The sequence below is a fragment of the Orcinus orca genome, chromosome 16 (assembly GCF_937001465.1).
Source record: "Orcinus orca chromosome 16, mOrcOrc1.1, whole genome shotgun sequence".
Lineage (NCBI taxonomy): Eukaryota > Metazoa > Chordata > Mammalia > Artiodactyla > Delphinidae > Orcinus > Orcinus orca.
The window spans coordinates 80,013,936-80,041,390 of NC_064574.1; the positions used below are offsets into that span (position 1 = coordinate 80,013,936).

Below are 27,455 nucleotides of genomic sequence, written 5' to 3' on the forward strand. Positions count from 1 at the left end.
CGGTGGGAGTGCAGAGAGCACTGGATTCTGAGTCCAAAGGACTGGATTTGAGGCCTGCCTCTGTGTTCCCAGCACTGTTTCCTTGTCTATGCAATGAACACCACAAACACTTCCTCCACGACTGCTGGAAAGAATAGACAAGGTATCACGCACAAAGGTGCCATGACACAGTGCACAGTGACCCGGATGCACGCACCGTCTCGGTCCCCGTCGAATCTTCAACTGTGGGCATCCTCACATTCTCAAATCTCGTTTGAGGTCCTCCACGCCCATTTCTGGCACACAGGCATCCCCTACCTCCAAAACACGGGGTGCAGGGTACAGGCTCCCTTAAACAATTGCAGTAAAGCCCTAAGTCAAGCTCGCCTGGGAGTTTCCTGCTTTCTCAGAGCACAATGCATTTGGTGATTATACACTGGTTTACATACATGCTAGAGAGTAAACACTCTAAAATGCACCCAAGTGAAGCTCCTCATAAACGTCTCTTTTGTAATGTACTATGTAAGTATGTGTGCATACGATGTGGTTCTTTTTAAAAAGCATACAGGCAAGGAATACAACATGAGTAACCTTAAGAAATATGAATTTTACCGGCAGGAAAGGTTTGGGAGGTGCAAATTCTTCTAAGACTAACATTAGCTATAAAAAATGCAGCATTTCAGTGCAATTCAATATTTTCTTTCATCAGAGGCTCAGAGCCTCCGCCCACAAGTCAAGAGGAATGTAATAAGCTGACTGTGTGTGTTACAACTGAAGCTCCTTCTGCAACCAGGACTCCGGGGGACAGAGCAAAGAGGTGGTCGTGGACTTGAGCGAAAATGGGACTTCCTGCACTTTCCCCTAGAATGCTGGTATCTTGGCTGGGAGGGCAACATTGCTCCCACCGTGGGCAGCGGCCACCTAAGCGCAACTATAAGCGAACAGCTGCAGGAGACAGGCGTGGAGTCGGGGGGCAGGGGGAGCTTCCAGGCCTCTCTCCCGGGGCCCAAAAAGCTGTCTGCCCTCCTTCTCCAAGGCCATCCCGGGGAACCACTGAAATCTTAAAATCCAACCTGCTCGACGTTGCTAGAATCTCCAAGTTAACGTCAAGTGGGGTGCTAAATCTCTATTTGCTAAGAGAAGGCAGAAGATCTGTACACAGCCTGACCAGCTGAGGAGGACATACGTTTTTAACTTAAAAAAAAAAAAGCTGAGAAATAATTCATTTATTTAACCCAGAAATGGCTATAATCTGAAACCCTGCAATCGTCTTCCACAGCAACTGTTTTGGCAAGCCCCCCAATGTTCCAACAAATAGTAAACTGTGCTTGCCGTTTGTCTAAGGGACCTTGCATTAATAAACATGAAGAAGAGCACTTTACCTCCCACTCTCAATGACAGGACAAAACAAAGACCAGCTGTATTCATCAATGAGGCCTTGTTCTGCACATAAAGGCTAATTACATTTCGCTTCAAGCCTACACATGGAAAACTTTCCTGCTGCTGTACCCGCCACAGCCAGCCGGGCCGGTCCAGCTGACGCAGGCCGAGGGCTGCACCCAGTCAACGGGGGCTCCCGACGGCCTCGCTGCCTTTGACCTGCAGGCTTCGGTCCCAAGTGGGGGCGGGGATGGCCACCCCAGTGACATCTCCCAGGGACGGACAGGCGACGTGGGCTCTTCCAACCTCCTGTGGAGACGATGCCGTTCAGGCCCGTCTAATTTCAGAAACGCACGCACCTGAGCGCAGGGCAAGCTTGTCGGGAACAGCTTCTACTCGTTGACAACAGAATAGCTTACAGCCATTAGTGACAGTGACCACAGCTGTCACCGTGCTGGGCGCTGCACACACGCCTTCTCGTTACTCTCCACAGCCACCCGGCGTCCTGACTACTATTATGCCCATTGTACAGGCGAGAAAAGAGAGTCACGGAGGTCAATTAGCTTATCCAGGGACACACAGAGGGTGAGCAGCGGACCCCGGCAATCCACTCAAAGCCCACCTTCCACAGGGCCTCCCCCATCCCCTTCCTGCATTTTCTGTCAACACATTTTTTTAAAAGCCCTCCTTTCGAAGGGAGAAGATAACACTGTTTTGAAATGTTTTAAGACCATTTGTGAGATTTGCCCCTGGGGGGCTTATATTCGTAGGTATTAATGAAAAGCTGTCTAGTCTAAGACAGTGTAGTCAGTCGGGCCGGAAGCAGATGGTACAGTGACAGACCTTTCCCAGAAAATGAAAGCGGGGAGGAATGCGGAGGGGGCAGCTCCGTGTGGGATGTCCAAGATCGAAGCGATTGTCTCCGAAGTTAAAAGAAAGTAGCAATTATTATCTCAGGCCATTCTCTACATCTTTTGTGGCTTACTTATTCTGGGAACCATTTACAGTAAGGGTTTGGCCCTAGGCCGCCCTGTGGTAGCCGTCCATCTATTTGGGAAATGCCGATGCCCATCCGAGCCTCAGTCCAGCCCCTGCGCCCACCATGCCCACCTGCCCTGGTAGATCCACCCGCCGGAGCTTGGGGCTGGTCCTCCAGGAGATCGGCCTCGCCGCCTGGTGTTTTCACAGATGGCGCTCCTCCTTTGCCTCTAGCAACGCCTCAAACCCCTGGTCATCCCTTTCAGGAAGGCTTCCTCCAGTCCTTTCCTTTGGCTCCAGCGGGGTGGAGTCGTGTGCACTGGAGACCCGCCATCCCCGGCGCCAGCTCCCTCTCCCCCTGCCCCTCCCCTGGCCGAGGCGGGCAGGAGGGTAAGGTCAGGGGTTGCTGGCGCTGCCGGGATCCCCGTCGCCTCCCAGAGGTCACAGCTCCTCTCCAGGTGGCCCCTCCGAACGGAGGTGGGGTGAGGCCCGGCCAGTGCTCGCTCAGGGTGCCCGGACCCCGCTGGTCTCCCTCGTCCCCGCTGTGTCCACGTTAAACTCTCTTCTGACCGACCTAGCTAGAGTGGGCTGTCTTCTGTGGACGCCCTGACGGCACAGGTGCTGCGCTAACTAACGTCCCCTCCCTCACAGCAGGGGTCACGCTGGCTCACAACAGCTTTTCTCCCCCCCACCCCGCCACCGAGCCTCCCCGAGGAGGCCTCCAGGAATGCTAGCGCCGCTGACGAGTGGCTCTGAGGTGTGCCCATGAGGCTCGCTCTCTCTCTGCGCCCACGTGCACGCCACACCTCTGCCTCCCCGCCTGTCCGTGGAGACAAGGACCTCCTGCTATGATCACAGGAGGGGACACGCCCCGAGAGCACCCATGGCCCCGTCAGCAGTTGGTAACAAGAGCCACAGCCCAGAGGCAAAGCATTTTACGTGACAGAACAACTGACCCCCATGCTTTTTTATTCCATTCTCCGTTTACTCTAGTTCAGTGAAAATGAGCAAGTAACGTGTGGGTTTTCACTCATCTGGATTTGGAGGGAAAAGAAGCTTTCTGGACTCAAGATACGCTGATGTGACGGGAAACAGTCTAGAGACATTTCTCCCCGAGCCCTGTCCACCACCACCGCTTCTCGTCAAAGGCCGGCGGGCTCAGAGTTCAAGGAGAGGTCTGGGGGCAGGAGGCCCGGCCTCTGGTGCTCCCCTGGGTAGCCCTGCTGACGCAGGTGACCCGAGATTTAATGATCTTACCTGTCAGATGACAGAGCTGGCGGCTTAGAAACAGCCCAGGGTCCCTGCATCTATAGATGGTAACTTAGGACAAGACTGAAGACTGAAAATCAGCCCGACATCTCCAGGCACCTCTGACCCCTCCCAGGAAGCAGGATGACCTGGGAGCAGGTGACTGAGCTCTTTGCTGGCTGAGAGACGGGAATCATCCCCAAGCATCACCCTGGCCCCGAGCACAGGGAGGCAGGGAGAGGGTGGGCACAGGGACAAGATGGCCCCTCCTCCCTCTCTCTGTCTCCCAGGCACTCCTGGCCGCCACGTGCCCTCCCTAGAGAAGACCTACAGCTGTGAGCTGGGGAAGGTTAAGTCCTTCCTAGTCGGCTGTTCTCGGTGCCGTTGCTGCCTCGAGCCCTAAGGCACACCAGTTACGTGGACACAAATTTTCTGTGTGGCTTTTTGGAAGGCCAAGAAGGAAGGAAGAAGTTGTGGCTCTCAGCCAGGGCCCAGTACTTAGCCATCATATGACAGGTGGCATTCCTGGCTGTCAACTCCCAATAGTTTCTGCAGATGCTTGGTGTCACCAGGCGGTAGGTACCACCCCCCCCCCCCCAGCCCCGTGCACGCAGGGAACACGGCGGGAGACACTGGCTTCTGGAAGTTGAGCTCTGGTGACAGTCTCTGAGCAGAGGCTTTCAAAATGGTTTTTGACTGAGATGCACAGGAAGAACTACATTTTATGCGGTGGCTCAATAGCTCTGTACTTTCAGATTTACACACGAGCTAAAAGGGTCACAAAACAATGCCTAACTTTACTGTGTGCCACGAGCCATGACATCTTCTATTCTATTCCATTATCTTGTTTTATATTCTATTTATTACCCAACTAGCCAGTCGCCACTCGCTAAAGTGACTTGGCGATTGTGACCCAGTTTGAAAACCATGGGCTTAGACGGGCTTAGAGGTTGCGTTCACAGAAGTTTTTTAAAAGTGTATAATAGAGCCAACTTTGGTTGACTGTAGATATGCAAGATGTATCTATGCCTTTCAGAAAGAGATGTGGTTTAACAAAAATAAATTAACAGAAACTAATGAAATAATCCAATTTATCACCCCCAAACTCATCATGAATTTTGTCAGCAAGTAAGATGAGGTGGATAAGAGTGAATGAATCAGGGAACTAGCACAGCAACTTCAGATCAAAGTCTTTTAGAAAAGAAATGCTATAAACTTAAGGCTAGAGCTATGTATCAGACTAAAACACTATAATTAAAAAAAATCGAATTTACTGAGAAAAACAACCTACATAGTAGAATAAAGTCCAGGCGGAAACAGTAGAAAAACAAGGATGACACGCGGGCAGAAGAGGGAACCCGCACACGGACACCAAGGAACCCCAGGGTGACAGCAGCTGGCGTGGCGCCTCGGAGGGTACGTCTTGGGAGGTGAGGAACTCTCAGGCTGTGGGCTCAGAGGGGAGGGCGGAGACGCGCGCCTGCCGGCCCACTGACAGTGATGCCCGGGGTCGGAAGTGTTAATACCAAAACCACCAGTTTTCAAAGCGCAATGTTAACGGTCACGGGACCTTAGAACCGGCTCTTTCTGTACCACCTGAAGTCTCATTTCAGCACACCGAGACGGGACAGTGATCTGGCGGGGTCCCCCGGGATTAGACATGCCAACAAGTCAGCCGGAGTCGCCAAGACGGACCAGGATGTTTTAGTCTTTGCGCAGAAGATCTCTGCTCATGATCAAAATTGGTTCTGACCACCAGACCTGGGTAGCTGGGCTCTCAAGATCTCGAGCTGCTAAACAACCCAGAGCAAAGGTCAAGGGCCGCCCTACTGCCCCCTCAACGTGCCCTGAGAGCAGCTGGCCCAGCAGCGACCTCAAAGGCCAAGGGCAAAGGTGAGGGGACTGAGGGGTGCAGAGTACCAGAGCCCCACACGGAGCAGGCGCCGGGGAGGAGGGCGACGCTGTTCAGAGCCACCTCCCCACTCGCCAGCGCCCAGAGGCCCGGTGTGAGCACAGCAGGAGATGCTTCTCACTGGAGACACAGCTGTCAGGGCTGGGGTGGGGTGGGCGTTGGGGACGCATGGGCTTCTGGGGGAGGTGGGACAGGAAAAAGTTGTTCGGACTCTAGCCTGGTGTTGTCAGGGGATGATCTGTTGCTCCTTCATCTTTCTTGATTTACGTCAACATTATTTCTTGCTTCCTGGTGTTCTGCGTGGAGGGTAGGCTAGCCACGGCGTACCCGCAGTGCATCACTGATTTCCTCCCCACAAGACCCTTGTGTGATACACCTGCCCAAAGATACACGCCCCTCTGGGTGTGTCCGCACTCGGACGCCCAGCACCATAAGGTGGGATTTGAACAAATACACCTGTGTGGGAGTGAAGGCACAGGTAAACGGTGATGCTACTGGCGCAGACCAAGCTCCACAAAATGTCCCAAGTACCACATCTTCTCTACACTGACTCTTCTTCAAACTTTCTTAGACAAAGGCACAGTGGTGGCCAGGCTTCACAATAATTAAGGAAAGAAGTTTCAGTTGGAAGGCTTGTTCTGAGAGCACCAGAGAGAGCTTACTGTCACATCTTGGGTTTTAAACTGATGCAAGCAAGTCATGGGAACGACACCCTGTTCCTTACAGCAGCTCAGAGGCCGAACATCTTCGAAACCCCGTACCGCTTTGCAAAGTCAATAAACAGGAGGGTGACGCAGGGAAATCTTTCATGGATTAGCAAAATCGGGTGACACCTGACCAAATGCCAATGGAGGGAGCCAGGCAGAGACTTACTTGGCGGTAATTTCTTCATCATATTTGGTTTTCAGGTCAAATAATTCTGTTCGAGTTTTTTCCAGCGCTGAAAGGCAGAGGACATAAAACCATAATATACTAATTGTTCACATTAAGTCAGAAAGAAAAAGTATACATGTAAATACATTCTCATTTCAAAGGAGGCAAAGATTGCAAAAGTATACACAGCACGGAACAGAAAAATCCCCTTCCACTGCCACCTCACCTCACCCCATGCGCCTCTTCTGAGATAACCACCGTTACTAGTTTATTGTGTAAGTTTCTTGCTTTTAAATAAACTTCCCTATTTTAAAAATGTTTCCATACCTAACTGCATACGTATTTAAGTGTATGTGTGTGTGTATATATGTATTTCACACCCCTCCCCCTTCATAAATAGGATGATACAAAAATCTTCTGAGATTTGCCCTTTGCCCTTAGCAGGCATATGGAAATCTCTCCATGCTGGGACATTGGCAATGACAGTAACAACTCAGCTCTTGTACAGGGCTTGCCACATGCCCGGGGAGTCAGGACACCTAGAAAGGAAGGTGCTGGGTAAAGAGCATGGATGTTTCAACTTCAGATAAACCTCACTCGGCTGGCCTCCCAAGAGACGATTTACATCCACGTCAATACTAAGAGTGTGACTATTTTCCTATACTTCCACCAACATTGTAAATTATCAATTAAAAAAAAAATTCGACAGTCTGACAGGCAAAACAATCTTTTACTGATTTAATTAGCATTTCCCTGCCTGTTCAAAATTAACATTTTTTCATATGTGTATTGGCCGCGTGTACGTCTTCCGCAAACTGCCTGTTTTCATCCTTAGCCCATTGTTCTCCTGGACGGTTTATCTATTTTTTTTTGATTTGTAGGTGAGCTTTACATTCTTTGGATATTATTTGACTGTGAATTTGTTATGATTAGTTTCTCCCACTCTGTCACTTGTGTTTTTTTAAAACTTGGACTCTGATGTCTTCTGATTTTTTTCCCCACATTTAAATTAAATATATAGCGCCATTTCTCTTTCAGAACAAAAAGAAAAAAGGCAGGAAGAAGTTCAAAGAAGCGATAAAAACTCAAGCATAACCTTTTTTGGCATCTAAAGTTTTGAAGGTCTGCTATTACTGTTCTCCTTAACTTCACAGGGTAGAAATAAGGGGTTTTTTTGCCCTCATTATTGCTCCAAATGAGATGTCAGCCCTTGACAGTTTGGTGATTTAGACTTGTTTGTTGGAAAAAGAGCAGGAAGAAAGGATGGCTTGTGGCAGCGATGCAAATGGGATTCAGAGCCTCCCACCTCAACGACTCAGTGTGGGTGACTCATGCAGTCGAGGTGGGGAGCTGTGGAGGAGGGGGTCTGAGGCACGCTGGGGCGAAGGCTCCCTCCCTCCTCCAGGCTCACCACGGCGGCGGCGGTGACAGGTGTCAGAGGGGACCTGGAGGGACTGGGAGGTGGCGCAAACCTGCCCTAGGTCAGCCCGGCCTGTAGCAGCTTGACCGGCAGGCAGAATAGCACACCTGTTTGCAGAGTCTGGACTTTATGTTCGGCTTCTTCCAGCTTTGAGGTGGTGGACATCTGGGTCTCCTGCAGTTTTCTGAAAAGGAAGAGGAAGAAGCCAGATTGGTCACCTTGTTTAGCAACGCACACATCTCGTGTGTTCTGGAGCTACGGCGATGAGCCATCTTCGCACGGCTGGTGAGAGGCTCGCGGCCGGTTACAACTCGTAATGCCAGGAGCCCTGATGCCTTGCTCTTTAACACCCAGACTTTGTACCCGCACATCACACGAGGGGAGGTGTATTTCCCGTGGGACTTGACGTGAGGCAACTGATCTGGAAGGTTATCCTAAATGTAGCTTGTTCTTGAAATGCCAGATATTAAAAAAAAAAAAAGGAAGAAAAATCATCATCATTCACTCATTGTTTCCTGAAGTTAGCCCAAGAAGAACGATACATTTACATTCTGCTGACACAATGAAGGAATTTGTTGGAATAAAGGATGTACTGAAGAGATTCGACAGCTGTTCCGTTTCTGTTGGAATGGAATGCAAATGCAACTCTAATACCTAATGGGGACATGCGGAATGTTTGCAGCCACATTCCACGTATTTATATTTCCCATGATCTCCAAATGAATTCCCTGGTCAATAAATAGCATTCCTTCCTCCTCATCGGCAGAAAAATCTCTAAAAATAAGTTTATTATTTTTACATCATATGAATATAACACATGCTCTCATAAAGAAGAAACCTGGGAATACGGAAAAGTAGAAATGGTACAGTTAAAAAAGGCACCCAAATTTATGGAAATCTATGGAAAAGCACTGCTTGCGCTTGCATATATTTCAATTATAAAACTAATAAATGCTCTGCGTTAAAAAAAAACCAAAAAAACCACCACCACAAATACCATAAGAGCATGGAAGGTAAAATGTCCTTTCCCTTGGGCTCCACCGGCACTCCTCAAAGTTCTTTTGTAGCTCTCTAGAATTTTTCTTTACTTTTTTTTTTTTTAATACAATAAAGGGCTTCCCCATTTTTTTTTCTTTTTTTAAAATAAATTTATTTATTTATTTTATTTTTGGCTGCGTTGGGTCTTTGTTGGGGCGTGCGGGCTTTTTCTAGCTGTGGAGAGCTCTTTGTCGCGGTGTGCGGGCTTCTCACTGCAGTGGCTTCTTTTGTTGCGGAGCACAGGCTCCAGGTGCGTGGGCTTCAGTAGCTGTGGCTCGCGGGCTCAGTGGCTGTGGCTCGCGGGCTCTAGAGCGCAGGCTCAGCAGTTGTGGCGCACGGGCTTAGTTGCTCCGCGGCACGTGGGATCTTCCTGGATCAGGGCTCGAACCCCTGTCCCCTGCATTGGCAGGTGGATTCTTAACCACTGCGCCACCAGGGAAGTCCTAGAATTTTTCTATACGTATAGAAATGCAATGTAATATGTAACATACTGTAGCATAATATAAACTCAGATGTGATATATTATAGTGTAATAAACACTCCCCGCCCCTTTCTTTTAATACTAAAGGGATCAGAGCACACATGGTATCCTGCAGCGAGCTTTTTCACTTATCTCCGTACTGTGGAACTGTTCTACCCCAGCATATATAGTTCGTCCTCATTCTTATTAAACAACTGACTTAACCAAGCCTCTATGGACATTTAGATGGTCTACCACCCCTTTCTACTGAACAATTCCACAATGATCATCATAGGTACTGGTGCATAATTCTGACAATGAATCTGTTGGATAAAATTCTAACAGAGGAGCTACACTGGTGAAAGGGTATGTGCAACTGTTTTTGTTGTTTTGATAGATATTGAGAAACTTTCCAACAAAAAGCCTCACCAGTTTAAACTCTTGCCAACAGCATTTGAGAGTGTTCTGCTGTGCCAACACTGGATAAAATTAAACTTAGTTTTACTCTGGAGTAAAGCTGAGAATTTCTCTTTGTATGAACTGTCTGCTCAACTCCTTTACCCATTTTTTGCAGCGCTGGGTTTTTTTCTTATTAATTTGTAAGAGTTCTTTGTTTATAAAGAAAATTAGCCCTTTTTCTTATGTGGTGCAAATATGTCTTCCCAGATTTTTGATGGTTTAAAAATGTTGTCCACTGTTACTTGTTTTCAAAAGTCTGTGTGAAATTTTAGGCAGCTGTATTTATATACCTTTTCTTTTATGTTTAGAAAGATCTCTCGATTCCAAAATTATTAAAAACAAAGTGAATGCGCACGTTTTCTTCCAATATGTACGCGATTTAATTATTAATACTTAAATCCTAATCTGTTTCAATTTTTTGGTGTAAAGAATGAGATAAAGATCTAGCTTCATCCCCCACCCCCAGTGGTCAGTTATTTGCATCTTTTAATATAATCAATCCTTTCACCTAGTTTGAAAAATCAACTTAATAATATTAAAGTCCTATAGAAATTTATTTCCCTACTTTTGTAACGCATAAGTTTGCTCTCTGCAGATGTAATCACGCTGTCTATAATTCAGTATCACGCATTTTTCACTTCGCATTATGCTGGATACATTTCTGGTATAATTGCAAATTCAACAAAACTATTATTTTATAATGGCTGTATAACGTTCCCGTTAGGGGTGGACACTTTTACGCACCCATTTCCTGCTGGCAAGGCATTTCAATGGCTTGCATTCCCCCCTCCCCTCCCTCATCAGTAATATGGTGAGAAATCTCTTCGGGCACAGAGTGCTTTCCTAGGAGACATATTTAGTGCCAGTTCCACGTCTGCTGGGTCGAGAACCCACATCTGCTGGGTCACAGAACCCCGACTCTGTGGGGCTCACTTTCTTCCCAGGGGCTGTACCCAGCCCTGCTCTCCCAGCAGCGTAGATGCGACATCCCCTGTAGATCTGGGCTTGGCCCCGAGGGACTGGCTTTGGTCCTGCAGTGAGGGCTTTGGGAGGCCAAGTCTGAGCGCAAAGGGAGGCCAGGGCCATAGCGGTGGGTCAGGCTCTGCCCCCACCTCTGGGTACCTCGCTGGGAGAGTGTGGGCAGGTGCCTAATCTGTAAAATGAGATGGTCTGCTCCACAGGTCTATCCTGGGCACTTGCTGAGACAACATCTCGAGAGGGCCCGGCAATGAGTGTAGCGGGCATTCTTCTTCTTTTCTAAATGAAGCCAGTTTAACGGTGGCCCAGAGAGGCCTTGGTGATGCCCGAGATCTCCACGGAGCCTGCCTCATAGAAGTCCGAGCAGCTGCATTCCAAGTCCACGGGAAACACCCACAAAACCCCACCACGGGGCCTGCCTCTTAACTTGTAACCAGACTTGTAGTGCCTCTCGTTAATGGACTCACGTTTCTTCATGACAGGCTTAGATTTTTAAACCTCAGCTTCACCAGAGTTCTGAGAGATCTGACTTAATGCAGTTTGAATTGGTAAGTTCGACACTCCTATGGTTTTTATAAGAAATCTAACTTTCATTAAGTCATCACACTAGTGAAAAAGCAACTCATTATTTGTGGCAAAGTTTTGGGGGAAGCAGGCCCGTGGAAACCTAACACTCACAGCCCTTGGATGGTGCATTAAGATATCTTGCTGATACTAACTCCTTGGTGTATGGAGCACTGTGAGGTAATGAAAAGAGGCAAGAGACAAAAAAAATTTAAAAAAAAAAGATATTGTGTGTGTGTGTGTGTGTGTGTGTGTGTGAGAGAGAGAGAGAGAGAGAGACAGACAGACAGACAGAGATGTTAAATATCAAAATTCACTTAAGAAGGTATCAGGAGCTCAGCATCGCCCTGGGTTCCCAGAGAAGACACACGGCAGGGGACGGTCCCACCCGTCTCATCTTACCTCGGGTACCACCCCTATGTGCCAACCACACACATTTTGTGCTCAAGCCCCGGCACCATGTGGCCCCGACAGACACGCCCTTTGACACACCTGACACTACCCACCAAAGGGAAAGACTGGTACATTTCACTCAAGGTCATCTCACAATCTCACAAACTACAGAACAAGGGACACCTTTGTTTTTCAAACAAAATTGTGCCTTAGAGCCCCTAGGATTTTGGTTTCCAACCTGGGCTTATTTCACAGGTCCATTTAAAAAAAGCTGTCTTGTGATGTGAAGTGTACAAGTAAAACGTTACGTCAGCACGCCAGTGCGTGCAGATCCCAACACGTGCTCACCTCTCCTTTTCTGCAAAATCATTTTGTAACTTTTGTTCCTTTTCGAGCGCTATGGTCTCGGCTTGGTTCTTCAGAGTCTGTTCATATTCTCGGATTTTCTCTTTAAGTGCTTTTATCGTTACCTCTGCAGAAGGGGGAAGAAAATACTCCAGTAAGAGAAGCATGGTTCCATGTGGCTATATATACTAGGCTTTCATAACCTAGGAGGATTGGTGTGTTTTAAACTTTAGCTCTTCAACTCTGACACAAAATCAATCAAGGTTACAAGTCCCTTCGGAGACCTTTTACTCCCTAAATGTTAAATTGAACTTTAAACATTTAGGTTGAGGAGGATCAATGGATTTTGCTGGGAAGAAGAACTATGTCTCTCTAATACAACTTAAGAAAAAGAGGGGGGAAATCAACGGTAAAATGCAGTATCATCCTATTGACGAGGCTTCAATTAGTCCTCTACTGAGGGGAGATTAATAACATTTTAGTGTGGGTTTAAGTACTTTCTTACAAAGAAAACGGTTCATAATTGTGCGTACATTTTGGAAGAAGCCTACTGACCTCCCTGGCCATGGGCTGCAGCTTTGCTGTTTCCCAAGTGATGAGACACACGGTGCGCTAAGTGGATGGGGCACCTGTCTCCTCGGCTGGAAGGGACCAGCCCCAGAGCCTGGGTGCTGAGAGCACCCTCCACCGGGGCCAGAGTCTGGCAGACCCAGGCTGCGTGTGCAGAACCGATGACGGGCCCAGGGGAGCCGCAGCTGAGGGAGGGGGAGTGCCAGAGGCGTGGGAAGCAGTGCTGTGTGACGAAGCCCTGCAGTGCCCGGTGTTCAGGACGCAGGGTCCCTTGGGGGTCAGGGCCGCCCCTGGAAAGCCCAGGTTCCCCCACCACCAAGTGCGTGTTTACAGCAGTTGCTTCAGTGACCCAAAATAGGAACACAAGAGCAGATGCAACGAACAGGGCAGGGTCCTAACTCAGACTCGTAAGTGGCTCTAGGGTGGGACCACTCCACCTGCTCCTGCCCCATTCACCCCCACCCCCCTGGGCGGGCCAGCCAGCCCCAGGCAGAGCACCGAGGCCCCGGCTCCAAGGCTGGTGGAGCTCTTGGGGGACCGCACCTGCCTGGGCGTGGGTCCATCTCGTGGGAGGCAAGGCTGAGTTTCTTGGTCGTCCCAGCACCTGACACAGTGGGTGCTCGGAAAGTGGCTGAGGCATGAGGCTGGGCTGAGCAGGGTGAGGCCTCGACGGGGCTGTGACAACGGGGCTCCAGGCCCACGCGACAATGTCGCCTGCCAGGTCTCTGCCCATGTAAGTGCTTGGACTGGCGGCCCTTGTTCCTTCGGGCTGTAACTCACGTCAGCTTCTGCTCCCTGAGCTGCACGGACACGCCGGGCCAAGCGGGAGCCAGGCAGCCGGGCATTTGTACCCACGTGGCTTGGTGCATAAAAGCTAGAGGCTCTTTCGTTAAGATAAGAAACTGGCCTTTTTCATCCAGTGGAACCAGAGGGTTCTCCTCAGAGGAGGAGAGAGGGAATTAAGACCAATGACCTTGGCAGGGCATTTGAGAGACGAACAGGGGGCTTCCTGCCTCTCGGGCTGGGTGTTTGGGGCCTGGAAGAAACGCTCTGTGAGCACAATGGTTAACATGGAGTGACGGGGCCCAGGCTGGGAGGGAGCGGAACACGTCCAAAGCGGACACGACAGGTCACCTCTGGAAACATCTGCACATTCTTTTTAGTCGATGGTCAGTGCGGCTGTAAACACGCAGCATTTCTGCCTTGAGCAATGGGTTGGAAACATCTGGGCAGCCCCTGGGCCCTGGTGCTCAACCCAATGGGTTTCTCAGTGTGACCCATCTATGCTCCTTCCAGAGGAGTTTGGGGCACTAGCCTGGGGCTCCCACTCTGTCTGGTGGGGATCTGCCTTCAACGACAGATGCGTTGCCTGCGGGTGACACCTGTCAGAGAGCCAGCTCATGATCAAAGTAGGGTCACATCCAGCCCAGGTGGGCTGCTCAGTGAGCCAGGGGCGGATTTGTCCTGGAGCCTCGGTCTCTCCTCTGGCACCTGGGCCCAGGTCCAGGACATTGCCCTGGGCGTGTCCCAGCTGGGTCCCCTCCGTGTGAGCAGGGGAGAAGGGAGAGCGGCGTGGAGGAGAGGACACCAAAGACCTCTGCTCCCACGGGCTGTGCCTGGGCCCCGTTCACTCACCTTTACATGGAGTGGCGGAGAGTTACAGCATGTGATAAAGAAACTCCTGTCCTGCTCTAACATTTGATCCATCCACACTACAGCTGTGATGACTAAAACAAGTGATGTGCGCCTCAACCCCTTCCAAATTCAAATCATTTTTATACTGGGGAGAGAAGAGAGGAAAGCGCATGTTCCTGGCAGCGGGAAATCGGTAAAGACGCCAATAAACAAAGAGAAGGACGGGGGGCGACTTCCGGAAAAAGCCACAGCGCTGAGGTAAGAGCAGCTGGTATTTGCTGAGTGTTGGGAACAGCGCATCTCATCTGATCCTACAACAGCCCTTCAGGGTTAGTACGAGAATTCTGCCCCCACCCAAGAAAACGAGGCTTCAACAATGTGAGACCACTTGCTCCAGGTCACACAGCGAAGTGGTGGCAACCAAGGGACCCCGGCCCGGTCTGCTGGCCTTTGGAGCCTCTGTTCTTGAGTCTTGGACTCTGCATTTCTTTCTCTCTCTCTCCCTTTTTTTTCTTTTTTTTTTGCCACGCCACGTGGCTTGTGGGATCTTAGTTCCCCAACCAGGGATCGAACCCGTGCCCCCTACAGTGAAAGCGCCAAGTCCAGTCCTAACCACTGGACAGCCAGGGAAGTCCCTTAGGCTCTGCATTTCATTTAGAAATGTCCATCAGGTGAGGCCTTTGGGGAGGCAATGACCCTGCACTGGGCAACTGGCCCTGGGGCGCTGACAGAACAGAGGGGGGAAGGCGACCGCGCCCTACAGCAAAAGCAAATCCAGCTGAAGGAGACCCAAGCGGTGGAGCTGCCAACACAAGATGCCGGAGGCCACTGGAAGGAAACGTGCAGAACCAGAATCCACAGGTTCTCTTTCCCCCGGGCGCTGGGTGATTCTGACCAGAGCCAAGTCCTGCAGGGGGAAGGGAGCATTTCTCTCACTGGACCCCAAGCTCCTAAGTCCTCACCTCGCTCCCCAGCAGGACCAAACTGTCCCTTGTGTCCCACAGGCTCACAGCTCCCTGTGGGCCAGAACGAGGTGGCATCCCCGAGGAAGGGGCCCTCGGGCCTGCCGTCCTCACTGCCCAGGCCTGGACCTTCCTGCCTCTTCCCGGGTCCTTTCTGCGCACGACCCCTCCTTGCCAGCCGGTGTCCAAAGGTCTCAAAACCCAAGGATGCTTTTTTTCTTCTTTTTTTTTTTTGCGGTACGCGGGCCTCTCACTGCTGTGGCCTCTCCCGTTGCGGAGCACAGGCTCCGGACGCGCAGGCTCAGCGGCCCTGGCTCATGGGCCCAGCTGCTCCACGGCATGTGGGATCTTCCCGGACCAGGGCATGAACCCGTGTCCCCTGCATCGGCAGGCGGACTCCCAACCACTGCGCCACCAGGGAAGCCCCAAGGATGCTTTTAACAATCGTCATCAGGGACTTCCCTGGTGGCACAGTAGTTAAGAATCCACCTGCCAACGCAGGCAACACGGGTTCGATCCCTGGTCTTGGAAGATCCCACATACCTCGGGGCAACTAAGCCTGGGCGCCACAACTACTGAAGCGCATGTGCCATAGAGCCCGTGCACAACAACGAAGACCCAGCACAGCAAAAAAAAAAAAAAAATCGTCATCAGGTAATTCTTTCTCCAGCCCTCAGAAGTCCCCCAAGCCGTTTGCTCTCTTTTCTGTCACCTTCCTCACCCACACCCCCAACAAAACCAAACAGGCCCACTTCTACTTGGACTTGGCTGAGAAACCTAGAGCGGCTGTCACATGGGGCAGTGATTTTCCTCAAGACGAGGAAGCCACGAGGTTCCCGACTGGGACACGTCTGGATTTTAGGTGTGGGAGAGATTTCTTTGTTCTTCCCTGACAGGAAAAGCCAGGCGACCTTTGCCCTCTTTCCTTGTTGCCAGAAAGCTGTTTTGTTTTCCTTCGTTAACTTCGTCACGAATAGGTGACAGTGACCAGGACGCCACGGGGCTTACGCGTGGGGATGTGGAGGCTGCGCCTAAAGCCTTACTGTATGGCCTCAGTTATTAAAGGACTTACTGGCTGTGACCCTTTGATCATAAGCTGGCTCTCTGGCAGGTGTCACCCGCAGGCAACGCATCCATCTTTGAAAAGGCAGATCCTATCACATGATGGTTCGGGAAGAACTTTAACAGAATCCTGATCCGTCCGGAGGGAGGGCAGTACAATCATACGCAGTCGTTTTGCAGAGGTAAAGTTTTCCTTCTCAATTGCTAAGCATTATTATTATCTCTCTTTCATGACTCTGATTCTTGCCCCACCCGGACTTTATGATGAAGGTGACAATCAGAGCTAGTTCCCACAGTATGGGGAAGGCAATTAAAGAAGAAAGAAAGAAAAGAAGAGAGAAAGAAAGGGAAGGAGAGAAAAGCGAGGAATGAGTGCACTCCCCGCCAACCTTGAGTTTTCACTTCGGCAAATTCCTTGCTGTACTCTTCGAGAGTTTCCCTAAGTTTCTGGTTCTCTGTTTCAATGTCGTGTAGGCGCTGCACTTTGAGCTGGAGCTGCTGCCCGAGGTCCAGAGCCGGAACAGGATCTGCACGAGAGGGAAACACACGTCACCCCCCTCTGGACACATTCGAGCCACCTTCCTGGCCTCCAGGAGGCTGGGAGTAGGTCACCCAGCTCCCAGGGAGTCAGCTCCCCAAGGCCCCGCGGCTGGATGGACTGGGTGCTTCTCTGCGGCTGCTAAGGGATGTGCACGCAGACCGACCCAGTACATGAAAACGGGGTGGGAATGGCCACGGGCTCCCTGGGATTTGCCCACTTCCCTGGCCTAATGTGACACTTACAGGATTTTCCATTCCCTGATCTGATAGGAAGAAAGATACACGCGGCGGCAAGGGGAGGAGCCCGGGAAAATCACCTATCACCTAGCGCCCACGCGGAGGAAGCAGTGAGTGGGAAGGTGCCGAAGGCCTCAAGTTTCCAATAATTCTTAAGAAGTTGGAAATAACACCTGATACCTGGAGAGCGTCTGGCCATCACAGAACACTTTTACGGACATTTTCTCATTTGAGCCCCAGGACACTCCCGGGAGAGAGATGTGACACACAGATCATGTTCCTTTCACAGAAGAGGGAACTAAAGCTCATTGAGGCGGGGTGATGGGCCCAGGTTACCGGCTGGTTAGCTGGGCAGAGAGATCTCAAACCCAAGTCTGTGAGATCCAGTGACTGTCCTTCCAAAGAGGAAGGTCCCCTGAGGGGGCGGGCTCCCCTTTCTGTCACGGCCCTCCTTTACTGATGAAGCATGCTCAGGAAAGAGTCAGGGCTTACCAGCTAGTGATCTAAAGATGGGAGAACCCCGGGTTTCTGCTCTCGGTGGTTCTGTCTTTCCTCAGAGGCACAGCTGGTGACCCAGCTGCTGTGACCCGTCCTGCGCCAGCAGGCCAGCCAGCCAGGAGGCCACCACACTGCTGGTTATAGTACAAACAGCAGGAGAAGGGCATCTGGGCCAGTCATGAGAGGTCCTGCAGCCAATTCAATGTGCTCTCCACCATCAGATTCACTTACAGAAAAACTGGATTTGTGAGGGGAACCACTGACCGAAACCGCCCACCCTGGCCAGGCACAACAGTAGCCACTCGCATGAGTTCTCTTACAACAGGAGGTCCCGGTAAGGAATGCGGAACTAACAAGCTACCACCAACCGGAAGAATTCGGGCAAGGTCAAAAGGAGAGAGGAGACGCCAGTCCTTAAGTCCCACCAGCCTCCCAGAATCCTTGCTGGAATCCATCTTGGCTGAGCGACGGATGTGCTACCAGGAAGGACCCTGAGTCAGAGTGATTGGCCAGAGACAACCCGGAAACTCACCCCATCACCATAAAACCCGAGACTGGGAGCCACGTGGCAGAGCAGTGCTCCGGGGTTCCCTGTCCCTGCTGCTCTCCGCCCGGGCGCCCCTTCCCAATAAAGTCTCTTGCTTTGCCAGCACCTGTGTCTCCTCGGACAATTCATTTCCGAGTGTTAGACAAGAGCCCACTCTCGGGCCATGGAAGGGGTCCCCTTTCCTGCAACAGATTTGGACCTAAAATCGGACACTGCAGATGTGGAATTCGGGGTACAGGCGCGGACTTTGCCTTTACCATTCATTCAGCACAAAATGGAGAGACATTCAATGTTCTTCTGGCATCAGCTGGGTCTTTATTTTTATCTCTGCTGCACTTATAATCCACCTGCCGGGCCCCAGTGGGGCACTTCCTCTGGGACTCTGGGGCCCCGTCGGAGTAGAAGCATCCCCGAGTCTGCTGGGCTTAGAAGAGATTACGGAAGGTATTTCTGGTATGGACGCCAGCGTCACTTGTGAGACGGCTGCGAAGATTTAGTCTCCGGTTGAGGAATGCTAAACACAGAGCCCAGTGGATCAACAAGGGTATATATCCAGGCGCGCACTGAATTTTCAAATACCAGAGCAGTTCATTTTTCAGACCACCCTTGGTTCCTGGAGACGAGGGCTCCGTCTACCACGCCTCAGTCGGCGGGGCCACCAGGAGCCAGGAGCCAGGAGCGCTTTGAGGAGCCAGCGTCTTGGTGGGGTTTACAAAAGGCAGGCCCCGCGGCACGTCCAGCACAGCCTTTAGCACCGCCCATCACGCGAAACCCCGGCAGCCGGGCACTGATTCTGTGCGTATATACAGTTTATGACTACCTCACATTGCCTTCTCATTTGTGGCCTCTCATTATTATTTTTTATCAGCATTGAAATATTTATATTAAATTAGATTTCAAAAGCTATTTCGGGGAGACGGTTCCCTGTAAGTAGGAGCGGTAATAGCGCTACAGAATGGACATCCTCAGAACATTCCAGGTGCAGCTTTTTTTTTTTTTTTTTTTAAATTTCAGTATCTTCCCTGGACACCTTCCCACCCCCACTCCTCTTCCCACTCCCCACATGGCCTTATGCTGGGCAAATGACGTGAAGGAGATAAAAGAGAGTATTGCCCGTGGCCCCGTCCATGTAGAACGACAGCTTTAACTTGAAACAGGGGTCAGGGAAGAACTGAGGAGAAGGAGAGCCACTGTGCTTCTACAGAATTCTATGAATGTTCATCGCTGTAGGTTTCCCAGCACAACTGCCAGTACCAATTATATTTTAAAGAGCTAAGCTAGTATGCTGCCCTCCATCCCCCAAATTTCTCTTGACAACTTTTCCAGTCCATTCCTTTTAAGAGGCCAGGACCCACTGTGTCTGCTTCGAATAAAAAATAGTTTCCCTCGTTAGATTCAGCAAGGAATTCAGTAACATGTAAAAATAATACGCACATTATCAAGTGAATGGTAACTAGGACCTTTAGACAAATTTTCAAAGTATTATATTGTAAATGAAAATTCTGGCAATCTTGTAATTATTCATTACGGCATATATATTTAATTGAACATGATTAAAGGTTAATGCCTAAGTAGCAGAACTGGTCATAGAATAAAGAATGAACTGAATGTTCAAAAATCTCTATGTATTAAACTCCAAACTTTACTACAGTACAGTTGAATGACTCAACGCCTACAGCATTTGAATATCGTTTTGGATTATGTAAAAGGCATTGCTAAAGTACCTCTCAGGCTTAATATTTATTACTTGTATTAAAGGAACAGTTAATTACCACATGACAATATAATGACTCTAGCATGTTTGGGCTAGAGACCAAAACAGTGAATTTCGGCATGCCAAACCCCAGCCTGCATGTTAATCTAGGGGAAATCATAGCTTTTTGTCTCATTAATGATTTCCAATGCCATTTAAACCCCACACAAGTATTGTTAGGTCTTATTCTGAACGTCACAAGCCTCTGATCTCAGCAGCTCAATTAGGGAATTGTCTGGGGGAGGCAAGAGCACACACCCATACGGGGAACAGCATCACACGGAAACCTGCAGCCCATCTTCCCTGCCGCCTCCAATTCAACATGCCTTACTGCCAGTGCCATGCACCCGATGTGACAAACTTGCCAAGTGCTCTACAATCACTTCATAGTTCATTCCTAAAACACTCTTTGAGGCATTCTGCAGCTCACTATGCAACACAGGACTCAAAGAACATAATTATAACAAACAACAACAAGTCACCTGCATTTATTCAGCACTTTCCCCTAAGGACATGGAACGTCATCTCGTTGATTCCAGCCATCACAGCCAGAGGTCGGGGGTGGGGGTGGGGGGAGGGGGCTCTGCAGCGAGTCAGGCGCTGGCATCTCACCCAGGGACAGGGGGAGGAGAGAAGTCGGCCAGGCAAACAGGTATGCAAAAGTCTAATTAAGATTTCTGCCTTCTGAGCCGGCAGCCGACGAAATTATACTGTCTCTTCGAGTACCAATGTAACAAGTAGGTCCTAAGCATCTGTCTGCCCTGCGCAAGGCACTGATTCACTGGGATGGACATTCAGCAGAGTCAGCTGGGCCCAACTTCACAGAGATAAACCATGTTCACAAATAACTAAGATAAAGCAAGAAGGGCTACATGGAAGACCATTCCCACATAGAGAAACTGGGAAAAGGAGTTTTATTTTTTTTCTAAAAAGAAGAGCCAGTGTTTAGACCCGTAGAGACTGTGGGGCAGTCGATCCCTGTGGAAGAAACAGCATGCAGGGGAGCAAGAAGCAGGGAAGGGTCAGGCACAGCCACAAAAATACTTCAGTCCAACTGCCGCTGCCCACGTACACATTCTATGACGTCAGGACCGTTCTAGGTGCTGGGGGGACATGGTGGCGAACAAGAGAAAATCCTTGTTCTCAGAGACTTGACATTCCACTGAAGTGAGGGAGACAGACGAACAGTAAAACCAAACCAATCAGAATGCTCTCAGTACTGCCAAGCATGAAGAAGAGAGGAGACAGGGTGTGGAGAATGGGGAATGGGTCCTGGAGACAGAAGGACAGGGAGGGCCTCTGAGGAGGTGACCCTGGGATTGAGATCTGGATGTCGAAGAGGAGAGAACATGAAGACTCTTGGCAGAGGGAATGGCAGTGCAAAGGTCCACAGCTGGGTGCCAGGATGGGCACATACAAGGCATAGAGAGAAGCCAGTGAGGTATGATGAAGGGAAGGGAAAGCGGCCAAGGACAAGTGGTCAGAGTGGGAGGCCTGTGCTCAAGGATTTAAAGAAAAATATGAACACAATTAAGGAGAGAAAGAGATGATATAAAGAAGAATCGAACTGAATTCTAGAGCTGAAAATACAATGTCGGAGGTGTCCTGTTGCACAGTAGGTAGCAGGTCAGTCTCATGAAAATACAGTGTCTACAGTGAGCTAAGGGATGGAGTTTGGATTCAATTCTACTCCTGATGGGAAAAGCCACCAGATAATAGGACTCTTGCAAAATGAGCCACTGTGGCGCGAGAAGAAAACTGCAGTACTCTGAACCACGAAAATGTCTGTTGGTTTTCTAGTTGCAAAGTATTTAAGAGTTTTAAGCTTAAAGATGAGTTATACAATTTTTCTTTTAAAAAGCTAAGTGTTCTAAATTAGCTGCCCTGTTCTGTGATGACAGATGGCTATCAGTAATATGCTGCCTGGCAGACATTTAAAAAATATAAACACATAATCTATGTCTTTGAAGTAAATGTGATGTTTTAATACTTAGTGGGAAAAAAAAACTACTTGAATGAAACTCATCTACAGTGACAGCACTCTAAAAGTGGATATTTGGAAATGTTCCCATCATCATATAAACTTATGGGCAAAGATAACATTGTCTACAAAAATGTCTCAATGCCTCATATCAGACAAGAGGGAGTGGAGGGTCATTGTTTAGAGTGTGGGCCAGACTACCTGCGATTGAATCCCAGCTCTGCCACTTACGGGTTGTGCAACCATTGACAACCTACTTAATATCTCTGTATCTTACTTTCTTCATCTATAAATTGGGCATAATAATTGTGCCAATATCATTAGGTTGTTGTAAGGATTAACTATGATAATATGTGATATACCACCAGGCACGGAGTTAACACCCAACAGATGTTACCTATTATCAACCGACTCAAACCTGATGAAATATTTGCCAAAAGGAGTTTCAAACCCATTTGTTAATATATAAAAAATACAGTATCTTCTGACTAGTTAGCAAGAAAAATTGATATACCATGATAAATACAAATTTACTAGCTGAATTTCAACTAATACTTTCTTATAACTGGTATACAGGTTTCAAAAATATGAATCATATTTTTGTAAAGTTAGCTAATAACGCACCGCTTTGGTTTGGATCTATGTATCTTTGTGAGTTATCTTTTCCAGCCATTTATGACAGCCATTAAAATCAAGAACAACATTAACAAAACTTGGGAGATTTCTACTCCTGACCATGACAGATTAACTGGCACTGGAGCTGCCCTCTGGCCATAAACAACTAGAATACTAGGCAATCTAAACGAAACAAAGAGCCATTTACAAATGTTGTACAACCAGCAGAGCAGGAATGGTGATCCCCGAAAGAGGGAAACAAGTAAGGTGAGCCCTATGATCACCCTGACTTTCTGCCAGGAAACACTTTCTGGACTGCAGCACAGGGAAGGGGGAACTCAAGCAGAGGATGATGGTCTTCTTGGATTGAGAAGATAGAGATCAAAAGATCAGGAGATTTAGTTACCTGGAATTTATCGGGCAGAGCCCTGGAAAGGAGGGAGATATGCAGAGAAAGAGCTAGAGAAATCTGCAGAGGAGTCATATAAAATCTGTTGCTAAAAGATAAGGTACATACATACACGCAGGGTGAAACTCCACAAGGCTGCGCAAAGAACTACAAGGAAGGTCTAAGTAAACAACTCCTAGAGTTCGCAGTGTTGGGAGGCTTTCAAGTTGCAACCAGCCGGAGAAGAGAGGCTTGTTGAACAGGCAGGACATTCAGTAGAAGACATCAGAGGGCCACACCAGAGTGGAGGGCTAAGCTAATCCTAAAGTAAAGGCTAGTCTGGACCTGTCCCCCAAAGCTTAAAAACATGTCTCAGAATAATTGAGTTGATCTGCAAGTAATTTAACTGCCTGCCCCAAATACTTCAACGCTCTTAAGAAAGACAACAAAATCCAGTTAACTACAATGTCCAACATCCAATCAAAAATTACTAGACATGCAAAGAATCAGGAGAATAAGGGAAAAAAGCATCAGTTAATAAACACAGAACCAGAAATTACAAGACATAATGGGAGTAGCTGACAAAGACTAAAACAATTATAAGCATGCTCAAGGATTTAAAGAAAAACATGAACACAATAAGGAGAGAAACAGAAGCTATAAAGACCCAGATGGAATTCTAGAGCTTAAAATACAGTATCTGAAATGAAAAAAATTCCCTAGATTGGCTTAAAAGCACATTAGACACTGCAAAATCGAGAAGATCAGAGAACTAACTCAAAGACATAGTCACAGAAACTGCCGAAATAGAAGCCCAGAGAAGAGACTGAAAAAAAAAAAGTTACTTAAACCTCAGCAGCCTGTAAAACAGTATCAAGCAATCTAACATACATGTCCCAGAAAGGGGCAAGGGATGTATTGTAAAGAAGTGGCAAAATTTCCAAATTTGGTGAAAGCTATAAACCCCCAAATCCAAGAAACTCAACAAAATCCAAGCAGAATAAATGCAAAGAACACCAATAAACACAATCAAATTGTTGAAAAGAGGGATAAAAAGAAAATCTTAAAAGCCAGAAAAAAGGGACTTCACTGGTGGTGCAATGGTTAAGAATCCGTCTGCCAAGGCAGGGGACACAGGTTTGAGCCCTGGTCCAGGAAGATCCCACATGTCGTGGAACAACTAAGCCCGTGTGCCACAACTACCGAGCCTGCGCTCTAGAGGCTGCGAACCACAACTACTGAGCCCGTGTGCCACAACTACTGAAGCCCGCATGCCCTAGAGCCCACGCGCCTCAACTACTGAGCCTGCGTGCTTCTAGGGCCCGTGCACCACAACTACTCAGCCCACATGCTCTAGGGCCCGCATGCCACAACTACTGAGTCCGCATGCTGCAACTACTGAAGCCTGCACTCCTAGAGCCCATGCTCTGCAACAAGAGAAGCCACCACAATGAGAAGCCCACACACCGCAACAAAGAGTAGCCCCTGCTCGCCACAACTAGAGAAAGCCTTCACGCGGCAGTGAAGACCCAATGCAGCCAAAAAAAAAAAAAAAAAAAAAAAAAAGCCAGAGAAAAGAAGACTCTTAGGGGAAGAAAGATAAGGGTGATGAAGACCTCCTGTCAGAAATGATGTCAGTCAGTCCAGAGAGAGAAAAACTGAAACAAAAACTGCCAATATATAGTTTTATACCCAACAAAAAATATCTTTCAAAAATGAGGGTGAGGGCTTCCCTGGTGGTGCAGTGGTTAAGAATCTGCCTGCCAATGCAGGGGACACAGGTTTGAGCCCTGGTCCTGGAAGACCCCACATGCTGCGGAGCAACTAAGCCCGTGCGTCACAACTACTGAGCCTGCGCTCTAGAGCCCATGAGCCACAACTACTGAAAGCCGTGTGCCTAGGGCCCGTGCTCTGCAACAAGAGAAGCCACTGCAATGAGAAGCCCACACACCGCAACGAAGAGTAGCCCCCGCTCACCGCAACTAGAGAAAGCCCACTTGCAGCAACGAAGACCCAACGCAGCCAAAAATTAAATAAATAAATAAATTTAAAAAAAATTAATTAAAAAAATGAAGGTGAGATAGATATTTTGTTTGTGTGTTTCAAATGAACAAGAGCTGGCAGAATTCATTGCCAGTGAACCTACACTATAAGATATGTTAAAGGAAATGCTACAAACCAAAAGAAAGTGATTGCAGACAGAAACCTGCATCTACACAAAGGAATAAACAACACTGGAAATGGTAAATATATGGGTAAAAATAAAGTACTACTTTTCTCATTTTTAATTTCTTTAAAAGATAATTGACCATTTAAAAGCAAAAATAGTACAATGAATTGTAGGGCTATAACATATGGAGAAGTAAAATAAATAACAATACACAAAGCACAGGAAGGAGAGACTGAAAGTGTACTGTAAGATTCTTACATTGTATGTGAAGTGGTATAATATTATTTGAAAGTATAGTGTGATAAATTAAAGACACTTAATGTAAACCTTAAAGTAACCACTAAGAAAATAAAACAAAGAGCTATAGCTAATAAGACAATTGAGGAGATAAAATAAGATCACAAAAAATAATCAAAATAAAGCAAGAAAGACACAACAAAAAAATAGGTAAGACAAGAAGAAAGCGAATAGTAAGATGGTAGACTTACGCCTCTCTTTATCCATAATTACATGAAACATAAAATATCTAACATTCCACTTAAAAGGCAGATTGTCAGACTGGATTAAAAAAAAACACGACAGAGCTGTTTACAAGAAATATAACTTAAATAACACAAAAAGATAGGTTAATAGTAAAAGGATAGAAAATGATATAACATGAAAACACTAACCAAAAGAAAGCTGCAGTGCCTATATCAAAATGAAACAAGGCAAACTTTAGTACAAGGAATATTAACAAAAATAAAATCAGTGTATAAACTTGAAAGTATCAAATCATTGAGAAGATATAACAATCCTAAAAGTAAATGTACTACAAAACAAAGCTTCAAAACCATGAATTAAAAACTAATATAAGTGAAACAAGAAAAAGAAAAATCCACAATAATAAAGATTTCAAAATGCTGTGCTTGCTAATTAATAGTACAACTAAATATAAAATCAGTAATGGATACAAAAGACTTGAACAACACTGTTGACCAACTTGACCTAATTGACATTTATAGAACACTCCACTCAGCAAACTACAGAAAAACACATTCCCTTCAAGTGCACATGGGACACTCACCAAGATAGAAATATATTGGACCATAAAACAAGTCTCAATAGACTTAAAAGAACAGAACTCATACCAAGCACATTCCCTGGCCACAGAGAAATAAATCAGTGACCTAAGCCTCCACTTTAAGAAACTCCAGAAAGCTCTAGCCAGACTGATGAAGAAAAGAAAAGGAAAAAAAAAAAAAAAGAAAAAAGAAAGAAAGAAAAAAAGAATGCACAAATTCCAAGATCAGGAATGAAAAAAGGGACATGACTAGCCATCCCACAGATATTTAATTAATTAATTTATTTTTTGTCTGTGCTGGGTCTTCGTTTCTGTGCGAGGGCTTTCTCTAGTTGCGGCGAGCGGGGGCCACTCTTCATCGCGGTGCGCGGGCCTCTCACTGTCGCGGCCTCTCTTGTTGCGGAGCACAGGCTCCAGACGCGCAGGCTCAGTAGTTGTGGCTCACGGGCCTAGTTGCTCCATGGCATGTGGGATCTTCCCAGACCAGGGCTCGAACCTGTGTCCCCTGCATCAGCAGGAAGATTCTCAACCACTGCGCCACCAGGGAAGCCCAGATATTTAAAAGGTAATGAAATATCATCAACAACATTATGCTAATAAATTTACATGAAGTGGATCATTCCTTGAAAAATTACCGAAACTGACTCAAGAAGAAATAAAACATCTTAATAGACCTCTATCTGTTAAAGAAGTAAAATTTATAATTAAAATCCTTGCTATAAGTCAAAAAGATACATGTACCCCTATGTTCATAGCAGCACTATTCACAATAGCCAAGACATGGTAACAACCTAAATGTCCCTCAACAGAGGAATAGATAAAGAAGATGTGGTACCTATATACAATGGAATACTACTTAGCCATACAAAAGAATGAAATAATGCCATTTGCAGCAACATGAATGGACCTAGAGATTCTCACACTAAATGAAGTCAGAAAGAGAGAGACAAATACCGTATGATATCACTTATGTGTGGAATCTAAAATATAACACAAATGAAGTTATTACAAAACAGAAAGAGACTCAGAGACACAGAGAACAGAGTTGTGGTTCACAATGGGGAGAGGGGGTGTGGAAGCGATGGAAGAACAAACAAACAAACAAACACCTTGCAACAAAGAAAATCCCAGGCCTGGATGGCTTCACTGGTGAACTAGAGATGTTTTAGGAAGAAGTAATGGCAATCTTACATAAACTCTTTCAGCACTTGACTCATTTGATAAGACCAGCACTACTACCTTGATACCAAAACTCATAAAAACATTAAAAGGAAAAAAAAAACCAGGCAAAAAACTACAGTGCTATATTCCTAATGAACTTAAATACAGAAATCCTTAGTAAAATATCAGGAAATTAAATCCAGCAAATTCTAAAAATACATCATAACCAAGTAAGCCTTATCCTAG

General features: G+C 47.5%; 1 protein-coding gene across 6 annotated transcripts in view; it reads right to left on the reverse strand.

Moving 5' to 3' along the window:
• The window catches only part of CUX1 (cut like homeobox 1), a 373,427-nt gene that overhangs the window by 127,097 nt on the left and 218,875 nt on the right, over positions 1–27,455 (reverse strand). For all 6 annotated transcript variants that reach the window (XM_049698866.1, XM_049698865.1, XM_049698864.1 and 3 more), the window contains exons 5-8: positions 16,646–16,783; positions 12,031–12,154; positions 7,898–7,974; positions 6,371–6,437 (exon numbers count right to left, since the gene is read on the reverse strand). In XM_049698866.1, the coding sequence (XP_049554823.1) occupies positions 6,371–6,437; positions 7,898–7,974; positions 12,031–12,154; positions 16,646–16,783 (406 nt within the window). The remainder of the gene's footprint in view (positions 1–6,370; positions 6,438–7,897; positions 7,975–12,030; positions 12,155–16,645; positions 16,784–27,455) is intronic.